Source organism: Magallana gigas, chromosome 2 (genome assembly GCF_963853765.1).
Source record: "Magallana gigas chromosome 2, xbMagGiga1.1, whole genome shotgun sequence".
In the NCBI taxonomy this organism is placed as follows: Eukaryota; Metazoa; Mollusca; class Bivalvia; order Ostreida; family Ostreidae; genus Magallana; species Magallana gigas.
Genome location: NC_088854.1, coordinates 50,413,085 through 50,428,732, shown reverse-complemented (window position 1 = coordinate 50,428,732; position 15,648 = coordinate 50,413,085). Strand labels below are relative to the sequence as shown.

Genomic DNA, 15,648 nt, shown 5'->3' with positions numbered 1-15,648 from the left:
TAGAATCATATATGTTACGGGGAAATAAAATAAACGACGTAATAACGCAAAAAGCGTAAATTAATTTCCTTTTTAATAAAAGACATTAGAACGCAGAAAAGGCGTTACAACGCCAATAAGAAAGGTAATGCCTTCCCGAAATGCGATTACCCTTTATGTCTTTAAAGGCGTTATTATGCCTTTTGGAAATACGTTAGTACCCCTTTTTGGAATAGCGTTATTACGCCTTCATTTTATTTTAAATTTTAATACAAAATACTGATACTAATAGGCTTTCGTAGCACGTTTAAAAATAAATAGCAATTTTAAAATGTTCGCCAGATTGGTTAAGTACGTGGTCAACTTCTGTGAAGCCCAAAGGGCTTCTTTGAATATTTATATTGATACTTTCTTTTCGCGTAAGTTTAAACTCAAGCTATCCCCGGGCAGATACATATATTTAAAAAGAATATGGGAAAATTAGACGTGTAAAATGTCCTTAATGCTGAAAAATAGAAATATCATTAAATCTGATTATTCTTTCAAAACATCGATCCAAACAATGTACATGTATATTCAACAAAACATCGATTTGTAACCCTTAGTTGGGTTACCTGGAATATGTTTATTTGAACCGGTGTATGCATACCAAAATCTTTATACATGTATGTTTAGTACGTGCAATTTTTAGAACTTCAATGATTTTACTAGTATATTTTATAAACTTGAATTGATGACTAAGAATTATCGTTTTGTATTCCGGCAATTGAATGTTTCGGGAAAATAATATTAGCCCGTAAATTCATGGCCAAAGTCACCTATGGCATTTAAATATCTCATTTTGTTGTTATAAAAATGCATCACTGATAAGAGCACCAGAAACAAAGTATAAAACATTGGAGAACCATTCCAGTTTGAGGGTTCGAAACCACCAAAACTGATTACACTTTTTTCTTTGTATTAATCAAAATATTTAAAGGGACTATAGTTAAAAAAAATAGATTTCAATGACCCCGAATTTGAAATTGTGAATTAAACAAATGGACATTTGTGCTATCTTCCATTATCTTCCTTAATTTGGAGTTCATTTCTTTTTCCTTCTGAAAATGTACTCGTTTCTACCACAGGGGCCAAGCCCGTTTTAACATTAATTTCAATGTAACCATCTTGTATTGATATAAAAGACTGTGTGATTGAATTGGTAAAATGAAAATTAAATACATCAATGATTAGGGTACTTGAATACAATTTCTGAATCGGCTTTCTTTAATTATTTTTACAAAATAAGTAAAGGTACACAATATTTTGTCGATAGTGTCACACACGAGTTGAGAGAGAGAGAGAGAGAGAGAGAGAGAGAGAGAGAGAGAGAGAGAGAGAGAGAGAGAGAGAGAGAGAGAGAGAGACTTGTGAATTTACGCTATCCCAAACGAATGATGTTATGTACGAGTTACTTAAATTTTAACATGGCTGCGGCTGGCCCCTCCAGCTCAAAAGTAACATCTTTTCTTTATTATATAAGTAATACAATTGGTATAAAATTGTAAATGAGTAAAATTACAAATTCTCTGATTGATTGTTTACATGCTTATGATAGTCAGAATGCATGTTAAAGGACTTAGGTCGGGGAGGGTTTAACTCGCAGAGGCAATTCGGTTGGAATATATGAATTTATGAGTATTGTATACTGAAACAATACTGAATAAAGAAGAAATTTAATTGATGATTTAAAAAAATTAAATACTAGGATGAAAGTTGAGATGCCATTCGTTATAAACAATACTGAGAGATTATATGTACCCTGTTTATATGATTATTGAAATTCCTGACACTTTGTCTCTTCCAGGATATATTGTCTGAAGTACGGACTTTTATTGCGGGTACGAGCAAAGAGAAGTCCATCAGTCATGAGAGCTTGGCCAGGTCAGCCCTACACCTCCTCCAGACCCTACCTGTGGCCAGGCACGCTGTCCTAGAACACCTGTGTTCTCTGTTTGATGAAGCTGTCAAACTCCATATTCTCCACAGCGATGATCCTACCTATGAAGGTGAAAACATATAGCAATAGCTCTCAGTCTTTTTCAATTTTAGAAGATGATTCTTTTTAGCAAAGAAAAATAAGTAAGTAGACATAATTATTCAGATATTGTAACATTTAATTTTTAAGCAAACATGGTCATAATGTTATAATTTTTATTTCAAATAGAACAAGGAGAATCAAGTCTAGATGTGGTCATCCAAGATGTGTGTGGTGTCCTGTTTAATTTCATAAAGACAAACCCTCTGGCCTGGGCACCAATTATTTCTAATGTAATAAAATATCTCCATCATTCTCTCTCTAACCTTCTTACATCTATTAATGTCAACATATTCAGTGAGTTTGATTGTCTAGTATTGAAATATGTGAAATTTTTTTTTCGAAGTGGTCTTTAGAGTTACTAGGACACATCAGCTGTAAATATGCCCACCAGTGTGGATTATCCTCAACTTCGTCCCTCAATGAACTCCTTCAAATGTGGGTCACATGTCGACCTACTAAAGCCTTGATGGAAGTCGCCACAGAATGCTTTGCTGCAATGTATGTACTCCTATCTATCTTGCAACACATTTTATTTGTACTCAGTAGTTGTGTTTTTTGGAAGTATAAACTGTTGAAAATAATATCAAAGCCTATTGTATCATTAATGATTATTTTTTAATTAAAAGGGTTGGCAGTGCTCCAGATGTCTGTGTAGATGCTTTACTGGAAGCCTCTGTCAAATACAGTCCTCACTTTGATTGGGTTGTTGCACATATTGGGTAGTTATCAAACTTAACAAACACTACAAGTATACTTAAAGTGCATTAAGAATCAATAACAGTTGAATATTTCCAACACATTACTAGATCAAGTTAAAAAAAATTGTACAATTTTTGCAGATCATGCTTTCCAAATACAATAATAACTCGAGTACTAATGTGTGGGCTGAAAGACTTTTGTCACCATGGAAACAAGCGTCCAGACATGGAGAACCGAGGAGATGAGAAAGTTCCAAAGATGGACTCGGTGGTGGATATACTGGGTCACCTGGCGTCCAAACACAGACAGGACATCCGCGGCGCCCTGATGAAGCTGTTTGAGGTGAGCTGATAGGGTCCACTTTGTTGTGAATTTCTTATAGTATAAGAATTTTCTATTGGATCTACTGCCAGAAATGAAAGATGTACTTGTGTGTTTTACGACTAATGCAATTTTTAATTGTTATGAAGAAGTTTTTTCCAGAGGCATACTTCATAAACAGAGAGGATAAACAGTATTTTTGTATTGTATTTTTGAGGACTTTCTCTTATAGTACCACATGTTAGATAAAATCTAGTGTCTGTGATATATGAACTTAAATTATATGTACTACTATTAATGATAATCTATATATACTAACACGGACTGTTGTTTATTCCTCAGGAAAGCATGAAGTCTGACAGTGAGGTGGTGAAGGTGACCACAGTGCCTTTCCTGTTGGAGCTGGCCTCGAGGTCCGACATGCTCCTCCAGGTCCTTAGCACGGACCTCATCAAGTCATGTAAGCAATTCCTCATAGTGAACTACCGTACTCATGAAAATCTTAAATCTGTTGACTGAGGAGCAATGAATCTTAGACTAAAATGTACAGTTCATTTATAGAAAACTGAATGTTTGTTCATGTATATGAAAACATTGAGTAGTGGTATTGTTGGGGAGAAAATCATATTTATGCCCCCCTTCGAAGAAGGGAGGGCATATTGCTTTGCTGCTGTCCATCTGTCTGTATGTCTGTCAGTCCACCAATAGTTTCCGTTCATTTTCTTCGCAGAGGTTGCACATATTGAATTGAAATTTGGTATACACATTAATTATAATAATATTTAGGTCATGTTCGATTTTGGGTACATTGAAGCAATTTTCGACAGAGTAATGCCCCTTGGACTTAGTAAAATTCTACTTATTTGCAGTTTCCATGCATTTTCTTTGCAGAGGTTGTAGGTATTCAAGTGAAATTTGCTATACAGATTTATCATGATAATATCTAGGTCATGTTCGATTTTGGGTATGATTAAGCAATTTTCAACAGAGTTATGCCCCTTGGACGTAGTAAAATTCCACTCATTTGCAGTTTCTGTTAATGAAATTTGGTATACATATTTATTATAATAATATCTTGGTCAAGTTCGATTTTAGGTACGTTCGAGCAATGTTGACAGAGTTATGCCCCTTTGAAAGAAAAATTCCAATTATTTGCAGTTTCCCTTCATTTTCTTCGTGGATGTTTCCAAGGAAGGGGGGCATAAGTGTTTCACAAACATCTCATGTTTATTTACCGGTAGATAAAATATTTCTTCTGTTATACAATAGTGAATCCCCAGTTGTTAGACAAGCTGCATGCCAACTTTGAACCTTGGAGAAGAAGAAATGCACCAGAATATATGAGGTTTGTGTGTAATACATGTGTATAGATATATATTTATTAAATTTAGATTATTTGAAGATTTTATCACACTTGTTTCTATGATAATTGCAGAGTGAGATTTTCAGGGTTTTTTTCTTGACCAAGACTGATTTGGAGATCTAGGACAAAAATGATTTAGAAAAATCTCAAAACTGAGATTATTTTTTTCAGCACAAATATTTTAATACATCTTTAGGTGTACAATTATTGTACAAAAGCTACTATACAGGATAAAAGGTACCGGGTATTCACAATCATTGATAGATTGTTTCATTTTGTGTATTTACAGTTTGATTACCCTGGTGGTACAACTGATTATGAAGATTGACTTCACCACTCTGGAGGTCTTAGAATTCTTGTTGGGAATAGCATCACCAGGTAACAATATCAGATTTGATGCATTAAACCTGATTTTTGGATATGTATATTACATTTAAGGTCTGATGAAATTAAATTTATCTTATCCTTTAAAAATTTCATATTGTGTTATATAATATATCCTTTATTTCAGTGAACACAAATAATTAGGGCCCCGCAAGGATTTGCGGGTGCCCTATAGTAATCACTCTGTCCGTCCGTCCTTCTGTCCGTCCGTCCGTCTGTCACTCTTCCGTCCACAAATTTCCTGTTTTTTTCTAATAACTTTTTTTATGGTTGCCCAATCAAGTTCAAATTTGGTATGGTAGTTCAGTAGGCAGAAATACATATTTTGATGCTAAGTTTGGTTCTCTATGTCTTCTGGTTTGGAGCTGGGGTGGTGGGGTAGATTCCTAACTATGCATAAGAAGAATGGGCAAAGAGAGATAACTGCTGAGAATGAATGGGCAAAGAGAGATAACTGCTGAGAATGTTACCATTGTACACATGGAAGGCTGTGCAATATTTGTCCTTTGGGATTAATTAACCTTCCACAGGAAGAAAATCCTAAGCTTTATCTTTATCTGTCACATTGAGATTAATTACTGCACTGCCTGTGTCTGCAAATGAACTTTGTTTTGAAGTTAAGGTCAATTTTGAATGATGTGTAGTATTGTGTACATTCTTTGAAATATGGATTTGAAATATAATATTCATATTTTTTTTGGTTAAAGTACCGTACACAATGATTTATGATAGTTTTATTGAATAGAGGCAAAGCCTAGGTATCATTGCATTGGTATCAATTCTTTGTTTTTTTAACAAATTTTATTTCATCCCATGTTAACCCACTTTATCCCGTGGATATGACTCATTGGATATTTTTTTGATATTCCACAGTTATGACTTTACAATGGGATTTGCCTAGGCATAATGAAGTAAAAATAATGTAGAGTTTTATAAACAGTGTAAACATTGATTGCGGTGTATAAAATATGGGATAAATAGAATCTCATGATTTGTAGTATAATATGATTTTTATCCAACTTGTGTGTTTTATCCCCTCACTAAGGCTCAAGAAAAAAACACTTTAATTGTTGGATGAAAATCATATCCAACTACAAATCACGAGATCCTATATATTCCAGTTCTTTACATCTTCTGCCGGGCATTTATTTTTCATCATTGTTAATATAAAGAGGATGGAATTCAAAGTCTTTTTCACTTCTCTATATTAATTGTCATAGCGGGGCCCTTCCTGACTGGTCAGTTTTCTAGTTGTCCATGTCCTGAGGTGCAAGAAGTAGGAGCCATTATTATTGTGAGTACATTGTACAAGTAATAGATCAGACATTAAATCTAAAAAGAACAAACAAATTGAGAAAGTTTCCCATGAATTTTCTGGAGATAAGAGACACAAAGATATAGTGACTTGTTTGTTGTTTCAGAACCGGCTGATCTTTGAGCTCCAGAGATCAGTGTTTCACAAACACAGGGACTCGTCCTTTGACGTCCCCTTCCTGTCGTCTCTGGTAGATCAGTCCACTAGTATACTGAGGCAGCTGCTGGACAGTAAAGGCCCCAGGTAACAGATGACTATAGGTCCTAGGTAAATGATGACTAGGTCCCAGGTAACCGATGACTATAGGTCCCAGGTAACTGATGACTATAGGCCCCAGGTAACTGATGACTAGTTCCCAGGTAACAGATGACTATATGTCCTAGGTAAATGATGACAAGGTCCCAGGTAACCGATGACTATGGGCCCCAGGTAGCTGATGACTATAGGCCCCAGGTAACTGATGACTAGGTCCCAGGTAACAGATGACTACAGGTCTCAGGTACCTGATGACTATAAGCCTCAGGTAACCGATGACTATAAGCCTCAGGTAACCGATGACTGTAGGTCCCAGGTAACCGATGACTATAGGCCCCAGGTAGCTGATGACTATAGGCCCCAGGTAACTGATGACTATAGGTCCAAGGTGACTGATGACTATGGGCCCCAGGTAGCTGATGACTATAGGCCCCAGGTAGCTGATGACTATAGGCCCCAGGTAGCTGATGACTATATGTCCCAGGTAACTGATGACTATATGTCCTAGGTAACTGATGACTATAGGTCCCAGGTAACTGATGACTATAGGACCCAGGTAGCTGATGACTATAGGCCCCAGGTAGCTGATGACTATAGGCCCCAGGTAACTGATGACTATAGGCCCCAGGTAACAGATGACTATAGGCCCCAGGTAACTGATGTTTATAGGTCCCAGGTAACTGATGACTAGGTCCAAGGTAACGGTAACTGATGACTAGGCCCCATTGAACTGATGGCCTTGTCCCAAGTAACTTGCAATGCAACCTATACACAAATCTCCTTATCTACATTTAAACAAGAAAATGCTTTCTTTGTTGGTTTATTTGGGTTTGAAGGCAGCTAGCCGTGCAGAAAAAATTAATAATCCTTGTCAGCAGGTTATGTAAATATTTGCTGATATCTCAGGTTTATAAAATCAGAACGAGACAGACAAGTGTTAATGTTAAATAGTGTGGATAATTTGTGCTGATTCAGTAGCTTAGAGGGTAGGACTCGGGAATGATAAACATCTGTAAAAATTTTAATATGTGAAAAGTTTGCTCTAATTTAGAGGATAGTTTTATACATTGACCTTACTATAAGTACTAGCATCAGTGACCTAAAAAACTGTTTCAACCATGAATTTAGCTATGAATTAACAGAAAATATGTTTATATTGAAATTGAAAAAAAATATTCCTTAAGTAATGATCATATTAATTTTGATATTTAATATGTATAATACCGGTACATTAAATAGTAATAAGTCATAAAATAATATTGTTAACATTTACCTTGAACACCATAAATATTGAGACCCTCCACTGCTACCTTGTAGGGGGGATTGGCTGTTGAGGATCACGGCATACATCGGTCTGTCCAGTGGGGAGGACCTGACCAGTGACATGATGGTGTTCATCCTGTGTAACGCTACCTCACATGTTCAGGTCGGCCTCTTACATGATTTGATTTAAACATACTGGTATATAATTGTACATGTAATCATTTAATACAATGGGATTGGGCACAAGTTCCAAAATTTTAATTTGCCCTCTCCTTTGTCTTTTACAACCTTCTTTGTTTTAAATCTGCATTTGTAACTGACGTTTAACAAGGGATCTTGATTTTTGTTTTCAGTTGTGCCGCTTTGTTCAGCTACAGAGCATTGTTGAGGTGAAGCTGGGAGATGTATTGCCAGTGGTTGTACAAAAAGTAACAGACAAGCTTCGATCCTACAAAATCTCTCAGCCCAACATCATACTGGCAAACATACTGGCCATAATGGAATGGGAGAAGTCAACCAAGTCCAACAGTGAAAGGTCAGGGTAATTTCTGTCATCATATAAATGTTGTTGTATGCTAGCCTTTTTTTTTTTTCAAAACGTTCTGTGAGACTATGATTTTTCACAGAAAGTTTAATAATTGTAAGAACTAGGTACGGTTGTAATGGTATAAATGCCTAAAATTCCAACATTTTTCAAGTTGTTTATGAAAAGTAAATAAATGCATAATTACAAATATGATGTCAAGTGTAAGCGATAAATCCGTAAAAATAATCGTGCAAAGCGTTGCTAAGCAACACTAGCATCCGCTAAATGCACGATGTTTACCGGAAATTAACATATTCAACGCAATTTTTACTATAAAATTTGAAAATGTATATAGAGCGCAGTCCTCGAGCAAAACGAAACATAATTTATTAAAATATGATTAAAAAGAGAAAATATTTAAACATGATTACATTTTGCTCGAGGCCTGCGCTGATAGTTAAATTTCCCGTTTTGTGACGAGTTTTAGTGGTGGATTCAGTCAGGCAGATGCGGTTATATTCGCTGTATAATCAATTATCGATGACGAAAATCAGACAATATAAGATGAATTTATCTTCAGTAATTTTCATTACAAAAAAATGGTATCAATAATAAGTTCTGATAAATTATTATCATGATAGTGAATATAGGACGTGATCATTTTTGTTTTCACTTTAGGTCTTCCGTCAACTGTATTTAGGCCTACCGTATACTGTTGAGTCATGTTTCCTTTTGTTTTCCACGTACTTGTAGGTTTTGTATAGTTTTTTCCTCATTCACACTACATACTTTGAGCTTCTTGAAACGATTCTTCGACTTGGCAAATGATTAAAATCAAATATATATATATATTCGCCATACTTCACTCTCGAGCTCTTGAAACGCCTTCGGTAACAAAGTAGCACTTTTTTCCACCGCATAATATTCATATTTGTTTACACAACACAAGAAAACATCATTACTTCTACAATAAGTCCCATATTTTTATAGAAATGTTCGGTGAATTATCCATTCACTCAGAAAATATCAGTAAATTTCATTTGAAACATTTCAAACGCATGTACAGAACAAGTTTGTTTACATGACGTCACATTCTTTGAGTAAGGCGGGTCGTAAGTGAAAGAAATTAACGTTAAGCTTAGCGATTTTTTTTTTACTCGACATTGTTAGAGGACTCCCGACATCAAACTAAAGGTTGCTGATGTAGACCGTGATATACAATAAAATATTTAAAATAAGTTTACATGACAAATCTTCAATGCTTAAATTAATTCAAGAGGACAAGTAATTGATGATATTAACGATATAGAGGTTCTATAGGCCTACGGTCTGATATTCACACCTTGCCGCGATCATGTCGTGCGTTTGCCGTTTAGTCAAATGTACATGTATATATTTTTCATTTTGTTAGTTTTACTATTTTTCTGCATCAGTGAATAAATTTTTTTGCAAGCACAGGTTCATTTACTTTATGTTTTAATATGTACAAATAGTATTTTTACCGATAAAGCCGATGATAGTCTACAAACGTATATTCATGCGTTGAAAGCGCTATACTTACCATTAGTATTAAAAATGAATAAAATCCATGCAAACAAGACTATTACTTCTGTATTGTTTGCACAAACATGAGAGAGAGAGAGAGAGAGAGAAAGAGAGAGAGAGAGAGAGAGAGAGAGTTTAAACAACGTAGTGTATGTAAGAATTAATCTTCACAGAGGCACTAAAATCATGACATCAAACATCACAAATACTGCAAAATAAGTTATTGTTAGACGCATGTTTCTTGAAATGAAAAACAATTGAACGAAAATGGAAGAGCACATGATGCAGCTCGCAGACTGATTTGATTGACAGGTGATTGACTGTTGGATGGATCGATTAAACCACAGTGTGCATTATCTATGGTTAATTATAAAGATTTAAAAGTATTTCATATCAATGTATTGCACATTTGAGAGTAAAATGACTATCATTTATCAAAAACTAATGAAATCGTTCGTTTGTTTCTTGGAACAAATGAAACTTAAAATAGTATACGGCGCGCGGTAAAAATTGTACATCACATGTAAGTAATAAAGAAAACAAATATTTAAACTCATTCTAAATATACGAAACTTTATATCATTCTCTTGAAGAAAGAACAACTGTCTGTGATCATGTCTTTAGTTTTGATAACGGTAAATGTTATCAAAAGGGTAATGCTATTCAGTTAATTCATTGAATAAATAAACTGAATGTACTACTTTTATAAATCAAGAGTATGTATTGTACCGTTTTTCCTTACATTTTGTGTCACATACTTTATATTCCTTATTTACGTGAGTACTTCATTCCGCGACTCAACTGTTTTGAATCAAATGGCGAGAATATAAAATCACAAACGCCAAACTTTTATCATAGTCTCAATTAGTTGACATATGTCCGAAAAATAAAAGCGAGATTTTAAAACCCGCGATATGTGCTTTTTGTGATTTTACGCAGAAATAAATTCCTCGAGTTTCATTAAGAACATTACTTTAAAAGCGCCTGTTTAGGAGGGTAACAGATGAAATTGACACCCGAGAAAACCATTGTCAACGCAAAGCAGAGGTTGACAATGATGTTCGAGGGGTGTCAATTTCAACTGTTACCCTCCCAAACAGGCACTTTTTTTATTATACTGAATGTCTTAATTTTAGAGAAAATTTTTCTACTTTTATATAAAAATGACGTGAATTCTACAGCGAACTGTACGCACATTATTTACGGGCATGTAAAAATTCGTTGTGTTACCCGTTGCCAAGTGTGTTGCCAACGCTGAGTGTAATAGAACGGATTATCAACTGCGTCTAAACCATACAGATTTAAGTATTTAATATGAAGGTACAATAAACAGTATTTAGCTACTGACTTTTGAGGTTTTGTTATATAATGATAATCCCGAAATATTCGGTTCATGTAAATCTGCATGCAAAGGTATTTTTCAATTTTTTACAAAAACCCTTTGTTTTTAAAATATGTGTAATGGTTTCCGCAGGTAAGTGTTAATTCAAATGATATAGAAATACCAACGGTAACTACTGATCGCAACTTTGTTTGCCTTTCGGAAATAACAAAAAAAAACCTTTAAAAACCCGTTAAGGTAAATCGATTACGGCGACGCTTTATATTTTCAGGGGACACAAAAATTATGAATATGATGGGAAAATACAAGATGAAAAAAACAAGCGGATTGTTTATGGCATAAATGCATTTATACTCAACGATTTCAGGCATGCATATCTCAAACAAAACTTATCGTTGATGCTGGCGAATGCGAAGACACAAACACCCAATAACAAAAATAAGTTGTTACCTTATCAAGAAAATCCCGATTTCGTATTTTGAAACCACACTGCGAGCCCTAATCCTAACATAACTAGTTTGGATGCAAATTGAAATACGGAAATTAATCAGATTATGATTAATTGTTAAAGACTATAATAATTTACAATATTTATTTCTTTTAAAAAAGATATCAACCATTTCAAAAGAGAATGTATAAATGATGTAACGTTATTCTAAAGGCAGATGTGTTAACATTGATTTATATATGGAGCACTATAATTTGAGCTTTCCAGAAGCACACGAGATATTGAACTTTTCATTTACCGTGAATAGATATAAGTTAATAATTATATGTACATAATAATGATCATTATACAACTTAACGTCTTATTTAACGTTACTATTATGAGGGATGATTCATATGAATCCCATTGCTTACGATGCTAAATGCGACGTCATTATAACATGACTAAAATGACACACTATTTGAGCAGTGGCACACACAAAAATTATGAAGAAATTATCAAAACTGTTCTATTTCATGAAGTTACATATTAATGTCTACCTTTTAGTAAAATATCGTTCGATTTAGAGATAGGGCCATTTTTGGCATATACCGTACCTAGTTCTTTATATCAAATATTTGAAGAAAAACATGAAGATGAATAAAATTATTAAATAAACCTTTTCTTTACTTATGATTCTTAAGAAAGTAAATTCGGCTTTTTACTATGACATTTAAGTAAACACAACAAAATCTCTTATTTTTTAGATCTACATTATTATTCTGCATGAAGAAGCAGTGGGAGGCATTCTTACCCCTGCTCACAAATGATGACCTTCACCTTGTATTGAAAGCTGTCAAGGTCATCAATACCCTTGAGATTCCCACCAACATTTCAAGTGCAACTGCACTCAGACTGTGTTCAACTTTACTCAATTTCTTCTTCAGATCATTAGAAGTTGAAGGTTTGAATCTATTGTTTGCCCACTTTGCTTATTAATTGATCTTCTTGCTGTAAACTTGTGAATGAAGTTTATCTAAATTGTCACAGGTATTTTATTATAGGTAATAGATGAAATATAATTCTTTTTTAGACACAAGAGCTTCTTCATCCATGTTCCATGCCTGTCGACTGTGTCTGAAATATCTCTGTAAAGAGACTTTTATTCAGTGTATCGCTCTTCGTTTTCTGATAGAAAGTTTATTCATTAAGGTACTGTATTATAAACAATTTAAGTTACTGAATTTTTTTATTGCCTTGGAATCTTTATAGTAAAAAAGAAATTATCATTTGTATTTTGTATTTTATAGGACATTGCCATTTTGTTTGGTGCAAAACAAATTCTTCCTGTATCAAAGGATGAAAAGGAGAAAAAGAATTTCCAGTCTTTGTATGAATCCAACAAAAAGCAAGGCTTGACCACAACTCTCCACAGATCTCAGTCCACTGTGTTTCATGCAGGGGTCATAGGTCAAGGTTTGAGGTCCTCAGTATTCGGACCTATCCTTCCGAAGGTAATAGACTATTAATTATTAATCCCTTCAGGTACACATGTACATTTCCCTTCCATAAAACTATTAAAACAAAGTGTCATCTTTAATGCAGGCTGTTGATTTATTTGTATAAATCGTACAGGTTCATATGGACAGAAATAAGCAGTGCCTCATGAGTATCCTGAGATGTTGCTCTCATCAGACCAAGAAGATAGAGGAAGTGACAACGCCCACCGCGGAGAGTGCGATGGAGGTGGACGAGTCTGTGGCCATGCCGTCCCATGGACAGAGTGTGTCCGGAGATCTGTGTCGGATGATCGGGAGCCTGATGACGGAGCAGATTACGCCCGACGTCTTGTACAACAACAGGTTCTGGCCCGAGGAGGAGTCCATTCAAATGACTGTAGAGAGGTATAATTTAAGGCAATAACAATACAGGTTCAATATGGCTTTTTGGATGATCAAAAAACATGTTGATGTATCTTTTTTTTAAAGAAAGTATTCAAATTACATTAAAAATTATCAAAGTTTCTATAATGAGAACAAATATATTTTTTTATTGTATATATATATTTTATTATACATGTATTTCAGAGATTTACAGATTTACAAAAATATGGATGAAAATCCAGTGCTCTGGCAAATACTTGATCTGTATGCAGCAAGTAAGTTAGCTCTGATTGTTTGTAATTTAAGATCTGATTCAACAAAATGAAGGTTTAGAAAATTGTATGAGATTGAAAAAAGTATTAAGTTATGATTCATACACTGTGGATTTCCCTTTTTTACATAAATATCTTATTTTGTGATCACTTTTTATCAAAGCACGAAAAAATAAAATCACAGGCACTGAGCTTTTCTATTGGCTGTAAATTCCTTGTGTTCAATGTATTAGGAATCTATTATTATAAGTTCAATTCAAGTTTGAAAGATTCAAGTTTAATTCAAGTTTGAAAGATTCATGAACCAGCTGATGTGTTGTTTGTCTTTTCAGGTCCTTTAACTATGTGCAGGTGCTCTCCCATTCTGAAGTCTCTGACGGCCTCACTAATGATCCATTTTGAATCTTCAAGAGAAAAGTCCGCTAGAAATACCCCCAAACAACTAGACGCAGCAGCTCATCTTGTTACTTACTTGGGAAAGGTATTTTTCAATGTCTTTATTGTAAATTTTTGTTTAGAGCATCTATGAAAACAATGTCATCTTTATAGAGGACGTTGACTCATTGAAATGTCATTTATATACTAGAGCCACTTTGTGTTTCTTAGATAAAAAAAAAAAATTGTGACACTTACATGAATTCTTTGTTAAATTAAATCATAAATTGCAATAGAAGCATTTGGATAAAAAGTTATTTCCCTTTACTAACAAACTACGATTGAAAATGAAATGCAAGCTTAATGTTTTACATCAACTTTCATTAACTAAGATGAAAGAGACTATTTTTATAAAACAATAATATTTTTTTAACAAATCCCTATGGTCTCTGACAGAGTCGGCTGCTGCCTGCCCCCCTGAGATATATCTCGGAACTGTTCCACACCTCCACCTCCTACGAAGTCTACCTGTTGTTGTTGTCTGTGTGGCGCTACATGAAGGTAATTAATGTGCTGTAAAAAAACTTAAGATCAGAAAAAAACATTACCCCATCACACAAAAAGACAAACTTGATAGAGAGTTATAAAATATGAACATGTACACACAATCTGAACCCAGGGTTGTAGCTGATTGTGTTTGAGCATAGTTTTCAATGAGTGAATTTCAAGAAAAATGTTGTTGGATATATTTCGATAGAAAATTAAATTGTAAATTTGAATTTTAAAAAAATGAAAATAGAAACATCATGACATCCATTTTCTTCACAACTGTTGAACTGAGCTATAAACTACAGCTGATATTCTGATTTGAACCAGTACTTCTGCACACAATGCTTTACTTTTTACCAGAGGACATATTTTGAACTATTTCAACATTAGTACAACTTCATGGTTGTACAGTTTCTAGACGAAGAGTAATCAATCATAACTGAGGAAACAAAAGCATTGGTGTAGAAAAATAGTGTGCATCAAGGGGCATAACTTCGAATTGATCAATAAGATTTGGAATGTATGCATTCTAACATTGACTGTTTTTGTTGACAGGAGTTTCCTCCCACTGAGGATCCTGATGAGGTCAACACCAGAGGTAAATATCAAACCCCTACATAGTTAATAAGCTTACAGATAGCAAGGCTCACTCAGTGACTTGTATACAGTTGATCATGTAGGAAACATTTTATGTATTTATTTAAAATAACTTATTTACAAATATTTCTTGTTTACTTTTCAGCTTGTGAACTAAGACATCTGGAGACCATCAGAGCCATAATGCATAATAACATTGACAAAATGGGAGCTTTCTATGGACGATTTTTCTCTCCATTTTCTTCATCAGATTAATAAATTTATGTGTATGACTTTGTGTGATTTTGTTTGCATCTTGAAGGATTTTAGCTATGTAATAGCAACCTGACATTTACAGGCTCCTATGAAAAACTTGTGTAATATAGCTACTGTGCAGAGCTTTACTTACATGTATGCAAGTCCCATTTTTGGAACCACATGATTAATGTATTCATATGTTGTAATGGAGAGAAATCTTGTGGATTCTGATAAAA

At 34.3% G+C, this 15,648-nt stretch overlaps 1 protein-coding gene across 1 annotated transcript; it reads left to right on the top strand.

The window, feature by feature from the left end:
* Positions 1–1,423: 1,423 nt before the first annotated feature.
* On the top strand, positions 1,424–15,450 carry LOC105321972 (integrator complex subunit 5). Its single transcript, XM_066077010.1, has 23 exons — positions 1,424–1,475; positions 1,826–2,027; positions 2,186–2,289; positions 2,403–2,557; positions 2,686–2,778; positions 2,899–3,100; positions 3,422–3,539; positions 4,349–4,424; positions 4,732–4,820; positions 4,954–4,968; positions 6,080–6,120; positions 6,248–6,384; positions 7,714–7,822; positions 8,013–8,194; positions 12,267–12,463; positions 12,593–12,711; positions 12,810–13,013; positions 13,135–13,403; positions 13,587–13,657; positions 13,987–14,135; positions 14,486–14,590; positions 15,134–15,176; positions 15,321–15,450. The coding sequence occupies exons 1-23, from the start codon at positions 1,446–1,448 to the stop codon at positions 15,428–15,430; spliced, it is 2,820 nt and encodes a 939-aa protein (XP_065933082.1). The 5' UTR covers positions 1,424–1,445; the 3' UTR covers positions 15,431–15,450.
* Positions 15,451–15,648: the final 198 nt, after the last annotated feature.